Source organism: Tribolium madens, unplaced genomic scaffold, assembly GCF_015345945.1.
Source record: "Tribolium madens isolate multiple individuals breed KSU strain unplaced genomic scaffold, Tmad_KSU_1.1 Scaffold_7;HRSCAF=85;Tcas5.2_LG10, whole genome shotgun sequence".
In the NCBI taxonomy this organism is placed as follows: domain Eukaryota; kingdom Metazoa; phylum Arthropoda; class Insecta; order Coleoptera; family Tenebrionidae; genus Tribolium; species Tribolium madens.
This window is the reverse complement of record NW_025401050.1, coordinates 11,079,958-11,097,759: the sequence shown is the minus strand read 5'-3', so window position 1 is coordinate 11,097,759 and position 17,802 is coordinate 11,079,958. Positions and strand designations below refer to the sequence as shown.

General features: G+C 32.1%; 2 protein-coding genes across 2 annotated transcripts; both read right to left on the bottom strand.

Annotated features, from left to right (window-relative positions):
• Positions 1-1,271: 1,271 nt before the first annotated feature.
• LOC123009619 (ethanolamine kinase 2) lies at positions 1,272-5,152 on the bottom strand. The gene is made up of 5 exons (XM_044406055.1): positions 4,570-5,152; positions 4,392-4,522; positions 1,928-2,200; positions 1,438-1,881; positions 1,272-1,389 (listed from the first exon to the last, which is right to left on the bottom strand). Exons 1-5 carry the CDS (start codon positions 4,693-4,695, stop codon positions 1,329-1,331), a joined length of 1,035 nt encoding a protein of 344 aa, XP_044261990.1. The 5' UTR covers positions 4,696-5,152; the 3' UTR covers positions 1,272-1,328.
• Positions 5,153-5,248: 96 nt separating this feature from the next.
• On the bottom strand, positions 5,249-17,348 carry LOC123009715 (phosphatidylinositol 4-kinase beta). The gene is made up of 7 exons (XM_044406202.1): positions 16,942-17,348; positions 14,194-14,395; positions 11,283-11,858; positions 9,201-9,585; positions 8,659-9,102; positions 7,742-8,600; positions 5,249-5,929 (listed from the first exon to the last, which is right to left on the bottom strand). The coding sequence occupies exons 2-7, from the start codon at positions 14,358-14,360 to the stop codon at positions 5,745-5,747; spliced, it is 2,616 nt and encodes an 871-aa protein (XP_044262137.1). The 5' UTR covers positions 14,361-14,395; positions 16,942-17,348; the 3' UTR covers positions 5,249-5,744.
• Positions 17,349-17,802: the final 454 nt, after the last annotated feature.

Sequence of the window (17,802 nt, the reverse complement as noted above, 5' to 3'; positions counted from 1 at the left end):
TAAACTGAATTTCCTCAAATGTTTGAAAAATTATTGGTATGATCAAAAATTTTCAAAATTTGACGACAAATTAAAAAAAATTGTCACAAAAATTGACAATTTTGTAACTAAAGCGAGTCATAGACGCCTCTAAACTATACCCAAATGAAAAATTACTAGTAAAAAATGTCAAAAATGTCAAAATTTGACTTTCGATTATAGAGAAATTGACAATTTTGTAAAATTAGGCCCCAAAATCGGTTTTAAACTACACCAAAATCCAATTTCTTCTTAAATTCCTGTCAAATTATTGATAGAAGAGAAAAACTGTCAAAATTTGTCACTCGTTTGCAAAAAAATTGACAATTTTGTAAAATTAACGCAACATGGCCGCCTCTAAAATATACACAAAAATCCATTTTTTTTATAAATTCAAAAAAAATTACTGGTGGAAGGCGTCAAAAATAACGATTTTTTAATAAATCCGTGAAAAATTACTAGTGTAAAATGTCAAAAATCCTCAAAATTTGAAACGCAATTATAAGAAAAATTGTCAATTTTTTAATTCTTAATATTTTTAATATTTTGATGTGTTTTAATGTACAATTAGACGCCAAAACACACTTTAAACTACACTAAAATCCAATTTATTTTTTAATTCCTGTGAAATTATTCATAGAAAATGTCAAAAACTAAAAATTTGTCACTCGTTTGAAGAAAAATTGACAATTTTGTAAAATTAGTGCGACTTGGCCGCCTCTAGACTATAACTAAATTCATTTTTTATTAATTAAAAAAATATTGGTGCAAGACGTCCACGTCAAATATTGTCAAATTATTGACAAAAAATTTACAATTTCTTTTTGAAATTACAAGTGCAGACTTGAAAAATTGTCAAAATTTGACAAGCGCACAAAAAAATTTGACACAAAACTTAACAATCTTGTAAAGACGTCAAAAATTCGGTTTCTGTTCTATTTTTTAACATTTTTTTCTCTTGTCTTGTTGTTATTATTCTGTTTCTTTTAGTTTTCATTTTTATTGGAATTTGATATTTATTTTTTTTTCTCATTTTTTCATTTTACCATATTATTTCAATATGTGATTTTTTTGTTTTCCCTTAATTTATCTTTTGGTTTTGTTGTTGTATTTTTTCTTCTCTGCATTATTTTTTTCAAATATAAATAGAAGCAACAAAAAGACAAACACATTTTTTTACATCTTATTTTTTTTAATTCATTTTTAAAAGATTCAGTTTTAATATTTTTTAGGGAAATGAAATAAAACTCAAATTTTAATCAACTTGCATAAATTTTATTGAGATTCTTTAAACAAAACAATTATTGTCTTCATTTCCTTGCCAACTCTTCTTTCTTCTTAAAATACTCACTGAATCTCACAACGGCATATCTGCAACCAATCTAATAACAAAAAAATCCCCCAAAACCCGCAACTCACCCTAAAAAATCAAACGCAATATCGGAATGTTCGGTCTGGATGAGGGCCCAAATACCCCAAAACAAATGACTGGCGAGTGTAAACTTGTCGACTTGATTGAGCAACAATTCGAGTTCTGATTGGCTAAAATCGGGTTTAAACTCATTTAGGTAGTTTTTCAGCCAGAAAATTTGAAATTCCCGCGTTGGGTAATTCCCATAATCCACGTTTTCGACACCCGCGAATTCCAAAAAATGATTGGCTATATCAAACGCTTGATAATTATAGTTGGCGTATTCGTAGTCAATAAAGGTGACTTGATTTTTATCCGAATTGTAAATCACATTGCCTAGGAGTAAATCATTGTGACAAAAGACAATCGGGCATTTTTCCTCGCTTAAAATACTTTGTAAAAAAATCAATTCTTGTTCGATTTGGGTTTTTCGAGGGCCAATTTTACGGTACCTTCAACATGAAAGTTACTAAAAACTAGTTTAGGGTTTTTAGTTACCTCTCATTTTTGGTAATATCACTAAATTGTTCAGGTACTAAATCGAGGAAATTCCGGATTTTGGTCCAGAGGAAGGGTTGAGGGTTGGATATGTCCGGTACTTGGACTTTGTGCAATTTGCCCATTTGGGTGGCTACCAGATGGGCAATTTTGGGTTCCTTGACCGTGGTAGGGGTCAAAGTGCACCCAGGGACGAATTGGTAGGCGAGACCATTTTCGAAAGTGGCGTACAGACTAGGAGCCAGGTTTAAACTGCTCAAAAGTAGTATATTCCTGAAAAAAAATTTTTTGCCCAATAACTCGAAAACCTGTGGTGGTAGATAAAAAATAAGGCCAGATTTGGAATCCTGAGACGATTTTACGTAAGATAGGGTTAGGTCCGGGCCACTCAAGTGTCTCAATTACCAAAAAATGGTCAATTTCCAGGTTTTTGTAAAATTTACAAAAAAAAAACAAAAATCTTGATTATCTCGGCTAATTTTTGACCAATGTTGATAAAATTTGGTGGGCATGTGTAGAATCCGCGTCTGGCTTAATATACAAAAAAACATTTAAATGAGAGTAACCGTTTTCGAAAAATCGCCAAAAACGTGGTTCCTAAGAGAATTTTTCCAATTTTACTGAATTTTGGCCTCTCAGTTTAAAATATTAGAACAAAATCACCAAAAAAAAGATGAATCCCCTATAAAATCGACCGAGAAACTCGAATTTGCCAAAAAAAAGTAACATTTTTTAACAATCTCGAAGTTATAGGCAGATAACCCATCGATTCATAAAAAATTCCAGTAAAAACCAACATTTTCAATTTTCTTCGCCATTTTTCCAGCAATTTTCACCAAATTAAGTGTTCTGACGTAAAACAGTTTCACAAATCTAATGGTGCAAGAATTAATTTGCTGCAACTAACCGTTTCAAAAATATGGCAAAAAAATCAATTCCGACTAAAATTTATCAAAATTAGACAATTTTTTGACAATTTTTTTGAAAATCACAGTATTAGAGTACCAAACACTTCCAGATTTGGAATCTTAGAATAAATTTACGTAAGATAGGGTTGGTTCCGGGTCACTCAAGTGTCTCAATTGCCAAAAAATGGTCAATTTCCAGTTTTTTTTTTCAAATTTACAAAAAAATTCAAAAATTTTGATTTTCACGGCCAATTTTGATCAAATTTGGTGGGCATGTGTAGAATCAGCGTCTAGTTTAATACACAAAAATTTGCTTAGATAAATCTAACCGTTTTCAAAAAATTGCCAAAAATGTGGTTCCTAAGAAGATTTTTCCAATTTTGCTGAATTTTGGCCCGTCAATTCAAAATATTAGACTAAAATCACCGAAAAAATAAGAATCCCCTGTAAAATAACCCGAGAAGCCCAAAGTTGCCAAAAAAAAGTAAATTTTTTTTTAATTTCGAAGTTGTAGACAGATAACCTGTTGATTCATAGAAAATTCCAGAAAAAACGAACATTTTCAATTTTCTTCCTCATTTTTCTAGCAATTTTCACCAAATTAACGCCAAAAACAATAAAACAGTCTCACAAATCTAATGGTACAAGAATTATTTAGTTCCAAATCACTCAAGTGTCTCAATAGCCAAAAAAAAAATTAATTTTCAGGTTTTTTTCAAATTTACAAAAAAAAATCAAAAAATTTAATTTTCTCGGCCAATTTTTGACCAATTTTGATCAAACTTGGTGGTCATATGTAGAATCAGCGTCCAGTTTAATATACAAAAAACAACTCAGATAAGAATAACCGTTTTCGAAAAAATGCCAAAACTTTGGTTCCTAAAAAGGTTTTTTCAATTTTGCTGAATTTTGGCCCATCAATGCAAAATATTACACTAAAATCAACGAAAAGAAGATGAATCCTCTGTAAAATAACCTTAGAAACTCGAATTTGCCAAAAAAAAAGTAAGATTTCTCAATAGTTTTAAAGTTATAGACAGATAACTCGTAGTTTTACAAAAAAAATACAATAAAAACCAACAATTTCACCATTTTTCAGACAATTTTCACCAAATTACGCATTTCTGACGTAAAACAGTCTCACGAATCTAATGGTACAAGAATTATTTTGCTACAATAAACCGGTCAAAAATTCAATTCCGGTAAAAAAAATCAAAATTGGGTCATTTTTGGCAGATTTTTTTAAAACTAGCTCGAAAAAAATCAAAAAACTCATGTATTACATTTAAAATAGCCCGAAAAACTTAAATCAGTGACAAAAAACAGTGTTTTTCCCGTCTTATCAAAACTAGAGATAGATAAAAGGTCACACTGAGTCAATCCTATTTATTCAAACTTTCTCTTTTTCCTCATTTTTTTTTGGGTGTTGGTAAAACAATTGGGTGTTTTTACCATAAAACAACCCACAGAATCCAAATCTGCAAGAATTTTGACCTCTGCCCTAAACATTTAATTGACCCAATCACCCCACGTGACCTCTCCCATCTCTCTCTCACCTCGTTTCGGCCTTGCGATCGATCAGAAGGTCAGTCTTATTCCCGTAGATCCTCACCAGCACCGTCTCCTCCTCCTCCACCCCCTCACCACTACATCCCACCAACTTATTCGTGATGCCATCTGTCAACAGCTGATTCACTCACTCCCACCCCCTCTTAAGGCCCCCATTTCACTCACCTTAAACTCGATACGGCGCCACTGCGGCCGTATCGCCCCCAAAACGCGCGCCGCCCCCCCGAAGACATCCCCCTCGGCCACCTGGAGCGACAAATGCGGAACTGGCGGAGCCCCCATCTCACTCATCACTCTGACACGTCCGCACGAGAACTAATGCTAAGCTCGACGACAAATAATGATAACAATTGTCGGAATTTTTTGACGCAATAATGCAGATTAAAGCGATTAAATTATTACAGTGACACATTTTTCAGATATTTCATTTATTGATCGCCTGTTTGGAGACGTTTCCGTCGGTTGGTAGCATTGCTAACCCAGTGCGGAAAATTGTGCAATAGTCAAGGCAATCAAGTCGCCGCTGACGCAGTTACTATGGCAATTGACACAAAAAATGGAGAAATCTGCACGTTTCCATAGTTACAATTAAATCAATTGACACGTTTCTATGGTTACAGTTGACAACAACCAAAAATAATTGGAGAAATCTGCACGTTTCCATAGTTACAATTAAATGAATTGACACGTTTCTATGGTTACAGTTGACAACAACCAAAAAAAAAATGGAGAAATCTGCACGTTTCCATAGTTACAATTAAATTTGACACAGTTGCTACGGCAATAATAAAATTACAGGAACCTGTAAGTTACTTACCCTCATGCTGGGTCCAATAAAATGTTGTTTACTTTTATCGTTTATTTTAAATACAATTCATAGATAATATAATAAAATACAATATTCAAAAATTTCATAATAAAACATGCACAGTTTTCTTAAATCAGCCTAGATTTTGATTGGTTTACAAAAAAAAAGCGAAACAATTGTAGTAACACCTGCAAAAAGCCTACTGCTGACATCAGTCTTTTTGCATTTTTTTATATAATTTCAGTCATGTATTTATACAATATATACTTAAATATTACTTTTATTTAAAAATGGATGGATAACGTGAATTATCTAACCAACACTAAAACTCTAGATATTTACAACAAAAAAACACTAGATTTTAAAAAACTGTACAAATGGAATGTTATATACAACGTTTTTTCTCTTTCCACACTTATCGTTTTGGCCTCTGAGTATTCTTCACCTCGCACAACTCACATGGCAAATCAGATCACTTTATTTCGCACTAAAATTATACATGGTGTTTATAATAATTGAGCATTGGTTTTGTTTAAAGTATCCCGTTTGTGAAATATTGAAAACCGTCGTAGAGTTTCGTTGATAATGAATGAATACTGACTTCCACCATACGATTCACCTCGAGTTGTAACTGCTCCTCGGTCATATTCATGTGGAAACGATTCTTCAAATTCTGAACGGTCGCCGCCCCCGATTTGAAACACGGCAATTGCGAACCTGAAACAAGTTTAAAAACACCCTGTATACCAAAAAACACACATCTAGTGTTACAACTAACCGAGATATAGGACTTTTACAAAATTTTAAACACCCTGTATGAGTGATTTTTCGAGTCGACAAGTTTCAGAAACAAACAAATTATCCTCAGACAAAAAAATACATGTCTAGTGTTATTATTAACCGAGATATAGAACTTAAAAAAAAAATTAAACACCCTGTATAATTGATTTTTCGAGTTTGAAAATTTCAGAAACACCCTGTATTTCAACAAATAACCTACACGCAAAAACTACGCGTCTAACATTGTTATTACTGAAGATATAAGACTTTCTTTAAAATGTGTAACACCCTGTATGATTGTTTTTTTCAACTCTTGAAACGTCAGAAACACCCTGTATGATTTTTTTTAACCCCAGATTATAATCAGACTTTTTTTCCTCAATTTTTATACAGAATAGTCAAAATTTTCTAAAAAAATTACTACAGTTGAACCTCATTCAAGCGAACTATTTTAAATTTTCGTCGCAATTTTGCAACCGTTACATCAATCTTAAGTAAAATTTCCCGCAGAATCCAAATCTAAACAATTTTTAACCTCCTTCGCAAGCGAAAACTATTATTAACCAAAATATAGAACTTTTTTCAAAATTTTAAACAACCTGTATAATTGATTTTTCGAGTTTTGAAGTTTCAGAAACACCCTGTATTTCAACAAATTACCCACACGCAAAAACTACGCGTCTAACATTGTTATTAATCAAGATATAAAACTTTCTTTAAAATGTGTAACACCCTGTATGATTGTTTTTTTCAACTCTAGACAAATTTCAGAAACACCCTGTATGATTTTTTTATATTATAGATTATAATTTTTTTTCTCAATGGTGATACAAAACTGTCAAAATTTTCTAAAAAATTACTACAGTTGAACCTCATTCAAGCGAACTTTTTTCAAAATTTTAAACACTCTGTATGATTAATTTTTCAATTATTCTAGATTATAATTAGGAGTCATTTGTTCAAAAATTTTAGAAAAAATTACTACAGTCAAATAATACAGTTGAACCTAAATCAAACGAACTTTTTTCAATTTTGCAACCGTTATGTCATTTTTACGTAAAATTTCCCGCAGAATCCAAATCTGAACGGATTTTTAACCTCCTTTACAGGCAAAAACTATTATTAACCGAAATATAAAAATTTTTTAAAAATTTTAAACACCCTGTATAATTGATTTTTCGAGTCTAGAAATTTCAGAAAAACCCTGTATTTCAACAAATTACCCACAAGCAAAAACTACGCGTCTAGCGTTATTAACTAAAATATGACTTTCTTTAAAATATTAAACACCCTGTATGACATTTTTTTTTCGACTCGACAAATTTCAGGAACACCTATTGTTTTTTTAACACTAGACTATAATCCTATTTTTTTTTCTCAATTTTTACACAAAACAGTCAAAATTTTCTAAAAAATTACTACAGTTGAACCTCATTCAAGCAAACTTTTTTCAAAATTTTAAACACCCTGTATGATTGATTTTTCAATTATTCTAGACGATAGTTAACAAAAAGTCATTTGTTTAAAAATTTTCGAAAAAAATACCACAGTCAAATAATACAGTTGAACCTAATTCAAACGAACTTTTTTCAAATTTGCAACCGTTATGTCATTTTTACGTGAAATTTCCCGCAGAATCCAAATCTGAACGAATTATTAACCTCCAACAAACAGTTTAAAAAATATATGTACATATATATGAATTTTGACAGTTTCACGTAAAAATTTTTTGCTCGACTCTTGACCTACCTGATCTCATAATCTCCACTAAAGGTACAATCATATCCATATGTTTTCTCGCTGCTACCAACCCTTGCAAAATTAAAATTTTAAAATACTCAAACATATCAGATTGATCACCGCCCATCACTTCAACAAATTCAGCGGTAAGTTTAAACGGCGACGTTTCGAATCCTAAATTCTTCGGTGACATACTCAGTATAAATCCAAAATCGATATGAATCAAGTGACCATCACTTTTCAATAATATATTTCCATTATGTCTATCTTTGACTTGAATTAAATAACAAAATAGACAGTAGGCGGCACAACTTTGTACAAAATTTTTCTGTGCTGTCAAAAATTCCTCGCACGTGATTGGTCCATATTCATTGATAAAATACTCCAATAGTGACAATTGACGATGTTTTTTAATTTGATGGAGTGAAACTGTATTTAAAATGGGTTCAATTAACCCACTATCATTTGAGAGACAAAGTATACGATATGGGTGCACCCATAATGGGACATGTTCCATCTCCCATATCCTTTGGAACATTTGTAAAAGTTGCGACGCCATTAATTCTTGTCGCAAATCATCGCCACATTTCACAATCACTGATAACAAAGTCCAGGAGGATAAATGCCCATATGGGGAACTCTCCCGGATTCGTCTCTCCTTATCATGCCATGGTTCCTTTAAAACAGCCGCTGATGGGTCCTGAGGATCATGGGTAAATTGTTTATTTTTCTCCTCGTGAATTGAATCCGATAAACGACGACGTATTTCACCAGCAGCGATCCACATCGGGGGTTCCCTTGAATCACTCGACTCTTGTGACATTTGTGAAATCGTATCACGATCAGCTATACGCTTCAATTGCGTATACTACAAAACACATATAGTTAAGATACTCGTCCATGTCTCGTGTATTAAACTAAATTACCTGTTGCGATATTTCATCATCTTCTTGACTCCAATCAGGATCATTATCATCACATAAACCACCACACATACTAAATGCCGATAATGAAGTCGTATCACCGCCACCTAGATTCTCTTCAGATTTAGTATGACGTAAAGTTGGCCATATTTTCGGTGTTACAATTGACGTATGTAAATCATCAACTTCAACCACTTCCACATAGATAATATATGGTGCTTTATCTTTCGAATTTAAGACGGCACCAACTTGAGGGGGTATTCTAACAATGTGATGTGGGGTCGTTGCTAGAGGTAACCATACTCTTGCCGGTAAATTTAAATTAAGTGTCGTCAATTCGGCCACTAATCTAGTAGTCTTTGCTTCTTTCGTTGGTATAGAAGACAGTAGTTTACCAATCGAAATCAACGCTTTCATGAATTCGAGCTCGGGAGCGAGTCTGGGTGCCTAAAATAGCAAAATTTCAAAAGGGGTCGGATTTTTCTAAAAGGGGTCGGGATTTTTCTAAAAGGGGTCGGACATTTTTTAGATGGGGTACCCCTTACCGAACATGTGCATTCAGTCTTTTTGCCTCGTAGATCGTTGACAACGCCTCGGCAGCTGTCAAAACAGGAGCATCCGTTGTCGAAGGCATGACCGGAAGTGAGGTCACCCATACAGAGACGTTTATCGGTGGAAGGACGTCGTGTACCCAATGCTGAAGCGTCACTTTGTGACCGTTGATGGGATTTTTTTGTGGTTGAAGAATGTAAGGTGGTAAAGGTGGTAATGATGGGTGTTTTATGGTCTTTAGGTCGAAGTTCGTCCGATAGAATGAGGTTACGTAGTTTAATTCCGAGTGGTTTCTTTTTCGATGGGACTGAAGCGTCGGAACTGTAGGCGTCCAAAAGCCAGGCACATTTTAGCGAAAAGTCGATCGATTTTCTACACCTGAAAAGGGGTAGGGGTTTTTGACAATTTTACACGAAAAATTCAAATCTTGCACTATTTCAAGCACTCAAACAGTGAGAAATTAACTTTTTGATCGATTTCCGATACGGGGTAGAAGGGGTCAATTAAAAAATCTTAAATTAATTTTCTACACTAAGAAAGGAGTCAGAAGTTTTTCAAACTAAAGTTTCAAATTTTTCATTAAAACAGCTAAAATTAAAATTTTGATCAGTTTCCGAAGCGTAGAAAGGGGTAGAAGAGGTCTTATAACAAGTTTTCGCAACAAAATCGTTAAATCTTTTTTGTTTCATCGAAAAAAACATATAAATGACTTTAACTAAAAAATACTAATTTTTAATATCTGAAAAGGAGTACGAGTGTGAGAATCTTTTTCGCTAAACAAAAGTGACAAAACAAATAAAAATTTTAATCAATTTTTCTCACTTGAAAAAGGGTAGAAGGATCTTATGTTAATTTATTTGTATCAAAAACCCAAAAAAGTTAATTTTGTCCGATTTTCTAGACCTAAAAAGGGGTAGAGAAGGGGTCTTCGGTCATGATTTTTCGGCACAAAATTCTCAATTTTTCATTATTTCAACATTAAGAAAGTTAAATTGATGGAATAAATACAATTTTAATCAATTCCTCCCAATTGAGAAGGGGTAGTACGGTCTTTTGTCAATTTATTTATAACAAAAATCCAAAATCTTTCATAATTTCAAGATTAGAAGCGTAAAATTGACAAAAAATTAAAATTTAGATCGATTTATAAAAAATACTAATTTTTAATATCTGAAAAGGGGTACAAGTAAAAGAAATCTTTTCAGCTACAAGTCTCAAATCTAAATTTAAAAAACTACAGTGACAAAATAAATAAAAAATTAATTTTTCCCACTTGAAAAAGAGTAGAAAGATCTTTTGTCAATTTATTTGTACCAAAAATCCAAAAAAGTTAGTCTTGTTAAATTTTCTAGGCCTAAAAAGAGGTAGAGAAGGGATCTTCTGTAACGATTGTTCGGCACAAAATTCTCAATTTTTCATTATGTCAACATTTAGACAGTCAAATTGACATAATAAATGCAAATTTTGATCAATTCCTTCTAATTGAGAAGGGGTAGAAAAGTATTTTGTCAATTTATTTGTATCAAAAATTCAAAATCTCTCATAATTTCAAGAAGAAGCGTAAAATTGACAATGAATTAAAATTTAGAACGATTTTCAAGACCTAAAAAAGGGTAGAAAAGGGGTATCCTTTAACGATTTTTTCGCCACAAAATTCTCAAATCATTATTTAAGCACCGTAAAAGTCACGTTTTATACATTTAAAAATAAAGCATCGATTTTTCATGAGTTGAAAAGGGGTAGAAAAATTAAATTAATTTGTTATTTATTTTTTGTTCTTTTGTTTTAACAGTTGCTAAATCCGCCATATTTAAACTTTTTACCCGTATTTGTAAAACAAATTAGCATTGACATGTAAACAGAGATAAGATAATATTGTCTTTCATTGTTAACAAAAAATGATCACATTTTCCCATTTTCTAGGTCATGTTTTCCTCGCGAAAACTTCGACTAGTTAATCGATAAACTCTTAACTAGAGTGTTAATAAATCACGGAAAAAAAATCGAGTTCAACACAAAAAAAAATGACATTTCAAACTTTCAACCACTCACACCCTTCGTTCGCTCGTCCTCACCTATGTATTAAATACGGATGTATAACTTCAGCCACATCATGCATTTGTATATACATGCATACCAACTGTGGCAAATAAAAATCCACTTCACCATCATCGAAACTAAACATTTTATTCGCTATATAACTCTGTACTCCTGGTTCCTTACTCTTGAAGAGGTAATGCATTGCCATCGAAACATCAAACACTTTACTTTCCAATAATCTCAACATTCCAAAACTTTTACTCGATTCAGATGTTGATAATTGTGATGGTGGTGTTAAACACTCGGATTTCGCCTCGTCAACACTTGATTCACGTGTTGTTGTATCGCTGCTTGATGATGAACCAGAATCACTTCCACATAAAATACCAGAATCATCCGACCCCAAACTAGCAAGTTCATCACGTGTTTTGGGGTCGACGACAATTGGGGGTACGACAACAGTTGGTTCACATTCAGGACTTGGGGTCACGTCCACTTCGGGGATGCGTTGAAGGGCTGAATCCAAACTGCGATTACGATGGTGAAGGGTGAGGTGGGGCGAAGTGGAAGACGTTATCTGGGCGACGGGAGGGAGGAGGATACCCATCGACCTGACAGAAAAAGAAACTTTGCTTCACTTTGCCCACGAAGTATACAAATTTTTTAACAGCCTACTAAACTTTCATTGCCCACTATAAAAAATATATATAATAATATATACCAGGTGAATAAAAAGTATGGAACCTTAAACTATTTATTTTTTGAAAAAACTAATTGATAAAGTACTATAAAAATGTGATGAAGAAGAATAAAATTTTTCGAAATTTCCATTTTTTTTTGAGTTCTACAAAAAAATTAATTTTTTTAAATGGCAACCCACTATAAAATCATTTTTCTCATAAAAGCTATACTCTAAGAATTACAACTATCTGCTTTATATTTAATTTTTTCAAAAAAAATATTTTTTTTCACATAAATTGCAATTTTGATAAAAAAAAATCGCGTAACTCAAAAACAAAACAAAATTTCGTTCTGAAAATACGATCATATTTTTTATATTACTCTAATTTATATTAATTATTATTTTCTGGAGGCAAATGATCAAAAATAAAACCGCTTGGTTCCATACTTTATATTCACCCTGTATATATACTACTAGAAGAAACTTTTCTTGACTTTGCCCACGAAGTATACGAATTTTGTCCCTTTTTTTTAACAGCCTACTAAACTTGATAGTGCACTATTTAAAACTTTTTCATTGCCTACTATAAAAAATATATATAGTTTTTTTTATTTCTGGGCAACGGAGGAAACAAATTTACGTCAATTTGACGCTAATTATGCAACTTGAGACACGCGATAACATAAAACGGCCTACTAGAAGAAACTTTTCTTGACTTTGCCCACGAAGTATACGAATTTAATGAGTCTTTTATTTTTTTTAACAGGCTACTAAACTTGATAATGCACTATTTAAAACTTTTTCATTGCCTACTATAAACAATATATATAGTTTTTTTTTATTTCTGGCAAACGGAGGAAACAAATTTACGTCAATTTGACGCTAATTATGCAATTTTTCTTGACTTTGCCCACGAAGTATACGAATTTAATGAGTCTTTTGTTTTTTTTAACAGCCTACTAAACTTGATAATGCACTATAAAACTTTTTCATTTCCTACTATAAATAATATATAGTTTTTTTTTTATTTCTGGCCAACGGAGGAAACAAATTTACGTCAATTTGACGCTAATTATGCAACTTGAAACACGCAATAACACAAAATGGCCTACTAGAAGAAACTTTTTTTGACTTTGCCCACGAAGTATACGAATTTAAAGTCTTTTGTTTTTTTTTTAACAGCCTACTTTTTCATTGCCTACTATAAAAAATGTAAATGTTTTTTTTTTATTTCTGGCCAACGGAGGAAACAAATTTACGTCAATTTGACGCTAATTATGCAATTTTTCTTGACTTTGCCCACGAAGTATAAGAATTTAATAATCTTTTGTTTTTTTTTTAACAGCCTTCTAAACTTGATAATGCACTATTTAAAATTTTTTCATTGCCTACTATAAAAAAATATATAGTTTTTTTTTTTATTTCTGGCCAACGGAGGAAACAAATTTACGACAATTTGACGCTAATTATGCAACTTGCGACACGGATAACACAAAATGGCCAGCTAGAAGAAACTTTTCTTGACTTTCCCACAAAGTATACGAATCTAATGAGTCTTTTGTTTTTTTTTTTAACAGCCTACTAAACTTGATAATGCACTATTTTAAACTTTTTCATTGCCTACTATAAAAAATATATATCTTTTTTTTTTATTTCAGGCTAACGAAGGAAACAAATTTACGTCAATTTGACGCTAATTATGCAACTTGAGACACGCGATAACACAAAACGGCCTACTAGAAGAAACTTTTCTTGACTTTGCACACGAAGTATACGAATTTAATGAGTCTTTTGTTTTTTTTTTTAACAGCCTACTAAACTTGATAATGCAATATTTAAAACTTTTTCATTGCCAACTATAAAATATATATATATATTTTATTTCTAGCCAACGGAGGAAACAAATTTACGTCAATTTGACGCTAATTATGCAACTTAAGACACGCGATAGCACAAAACGGCCTACTAGACTAATTGTTTTTATAGTAGGCTTGCATAAGCCAACTAGATTCAATTTTTTTTTGCAAATGTACGACGCATGCCGTCTTAATTAACTAATTAATTTGTAATTAGGTGAACACTTTCGAAATAAAACAAGTGAAATCTTATTTACAAAATATGTGGAGATTGTTGAGTAAATCGGAAATGAACACAAGCGCGCATTATTATATTTATAGTAGGCCGAGAGAGAAAACAAAAATTATTAATGCGCTTTTGTTTCACACAGCTGGCTTGATTGAAATTTCTATTTTGGTTTTTATTACCTAAAATCCAAACTTAAATTCCTTTGATGATTGCTCAGTCTGATTTTGGTATTGAGATGGGTGCTGGGTCGTCCATGGACCGATGGTACTGTATCTTTACACCCAACGAATTTTGCCCGTTTTACGTGGGCCATGGGTTGTTGTTGTTGTTGTTGCACTTCGCTCATCTCGAATACGTCATTCCATTGTTGTTATCACAGACCTAAGACAACCATTTGTTATCACAATGGACGAAAATGGGCGGTTTGTGACCCATGAGGCGGAGTTTTCGATTTGATTGATGTTTCAGGGCCGCACTTCCGTATAAAGAAGGCCCGGAGGTCATAAATTCCACAGTTTGTTTTAGTTTTTCACGACCAATTGTGGCACTGATTTTATTTTTCGGTAGAAAATGTGGGTTTAAAAAAAATAATCAGGAACTGTTTTTTTACATAAATTTGGCTACGGTTTCATTAGTTTTTTTTTGACCCATTGTGACATCATATTTATTTTCAGCCAAATTTCGACCCAAAATACATAATATAAAATTTTCGCGCCCACTTGATTGGCTTTTCTGACTTTTTTGAACCAGTTTTCTTTTTTTTAATGGGAAAAACTAAAAAAAAAATAATTTTGCATTAAAAAACAAAATTTCTAAAATAAAGTTTTATTTCTCAAAACAAACTTAAACACTGTGACTTTTGTTTTCCATGGACTATCACTTTTCCTATTTTTACATCAATTCCTGCAATTTCTAAACTAAAAACAATTTATTAAAAAAAAAATTCAATTTCACATTTTTCTTTTTTCACTAAGCATTTTTTTTTCATTACATTACCTTCTCTATTTTAATATTATTTCATAATCACCGAATTAGTTTTTTTTAACAAAAATCCGGTTTATTTTTAATTTTAACCAACTGTGGTAACAAATTTCCACGCTTACTTAATTAATTTGGCTTTTTTTGATTTCTTCTTTTTAATTATATTTTTTATTATATTATATGCAGAAAAAAAATTCTAATATAAAGTTTTATTTTTCAAGGCTTTTCATGGCGAAGAAAATTATCCTTTTTTTTAATTTCAGTTTTTTTGTTTTTATTATTGCACCTACTTGATTTATTCATATTAAATAAAAAATCGCAATAAATTTGAACAAATATTATTTTTCAGCATTATTTTTTGACCAACTGTGGCACCAAAATTATTTTTAACCAAATTTCGAGCCAAAATATATGAAATATAAAATTACCGCGCCTACTTTATTGATTTTTATGTCTTTTTTGAGCCAATTTTCTTTTTTTTTAATGGGAAAATGTAAAAAACAATTATTTTGAATTAAAAAACGAAATTTCTATAATAAAGTTTTATTTCTTAACACAAACTCAAACACTGACTTTTGTTTTCCATGGCCAACAAAATTAGAGTTTTTACCTAAATATGTAGAAGATTTTTTTTTTCACTTTTCCTATTTTAACATCAATTCCTACAATTTCTAAACTAAAAATAATTAAAAAAAAAATCAATTTCACAATTATTTTTTTCACTAAGCATTTTTTTATTACTTTGCATTCTCTATTTTAATATTATTTCATAATCACCGAATTACATTTTTTTAACAAAAATCCGGTTTTTACTTTTTAATTATGAGACCTACTTGATTTATTTTTTGTTTTAACCAACTGTGGTACCAAATTTCCGCGCCTACTTAATTAATTTGGCTTTTTTTGATTTCTTCTTTTTAATTATTTTGCAGAAAAAAAAAACAAAATTTCTACCATAAAGTTTTATTTTTCAAAGTCCACTATGCTTTTCATGGCGAAGAAAATTATATATTTTCTTTATTTCAGTTTTTTCGTTTTAATTATTTCACTTAGTTGATTTATTCTTCTTTATATTAAATAAAAAATCGCAATGCATTTTTTTTTTTGACCAACTGCGGCCTCAAAATTATTTTTTTTAGCAAATTTCGACCAAAAATAAGTGAATTATCACCGCGCCTACTTGATTCATTTTTATTTCAGCCACAATTTTCGTTCTATTTTTATTGCCAACTAATCTTATTCTTTTTTGATTCGAAAAAAAAGGTTTAAATTTCATTTTTTAGGTCCAACTATGGCACTAAAACTTTTTTTAGACACAAATCGCATTTTTTTAACCAATTTTTGCAAATTTGAAACATTTTTCATGGCCAAGTAAGTTTTTATTGTTTTTTTTATTTTTATTATATATTTATTTTTTCATTGCCAATTCATGGCCACCTAATTAATTTCTTAGTTTCCACCCAAAATAATTCCATCATCAGTACTTATCGCGCCTACTTGATTCATTTTTCTGTCTATTTTTATCATAATTACCACAAACTTATCAATTTTAACATATGTCTATTTCTTTAGTTTTTTTTTTAAAGCTTTTTTTGGTAAATATGGAAAAAAAAAACATTCATCATGGCCAACGAGGCCACTAAATTTTACACGGCCAACTTGATTCAAAATAGCGAAAACAAATGAGAATTTTACGTCCCCCACGCCTCCTTGATCGATTTGCCTGTCAACAAACTTTCACCCTTTCAAACTTTTGAAAGTCTCGATCCTTGACCTCTCAATCTTATCACCTTATCATTTCATTGTTTTGATTGGGTCGTTATTCATCTGTCACACCCTGTGGCCGCCTTCGATAAAATACGAAAACCGTGCCCCAATTTCATTTTGGTGTCACAAAACCCCCCAATGGGTGTGCCCAACCCCAAAAACCACCCCAAAAAACCTACGTTTACGGAAAATCACTCAAACTTTCTATTTTCGTCGAGAAATCCCAGACACAAACGTCAAACGTACAAAACACTGAAATATCCTTAATGGGGGCACACTTGTACACATTCACGCCACTTCCGGTCCGGGGACGCGTTTCCACCGGAAATAACCCGGATTTAAGTACGGGAAAAGGGATTTTCGAGACGATCAAAACACAACTGCCACGGGAGAGACGCCATTATGCGTACTAGTGAAGGGGAGGGGGGCGACAGAATGGCCAACCCAACACCAAATGTCACTAAAACCACCAAAATTCCTCAGATAATTTTGAGGAATTTCGAGATTTTTGAGTCATCGGTGACCCGACTGTGTTTCTATCCCCTCAAAAACCTCAATTTTGAGTACAAGTGCACCGAAACGGCCTTGAAACTATGTTAAATGGACGAGTTTTTGCCAAAAAACCACCCACGAGACCAGAAATGAGATCATGGGACTGTTTTAACGTCACGTGACGTTCCATGGGTGGTAAAAGTGGTTTTTTGGATGGGTTTATGGGTTACTTACGGGCACTAGTGTGGCAACACTGACGTTTCAAAAATGACACACAACGAGTGCTTGATTCAAGGGATGAATTCGATGATAAGAGTGATAACAAAACAATTGCGAGTCAAGGTAAACAAAACACGACCTTGCTGACGCGAAAAATTCGTTTTTTTCGCATTTCGAGGTCATTCAACCGGAAAAAAAAGTGTCATTGGAAAATAATTTCGTGTGAAAGTATCGGAAATTGTAATTACTAGAAATCCGTAAAAATCGAAATTATTAGATTATTGAGCATCACAGAGTGTTAACGCACTCGTAAAAACGTCATTTCAGTG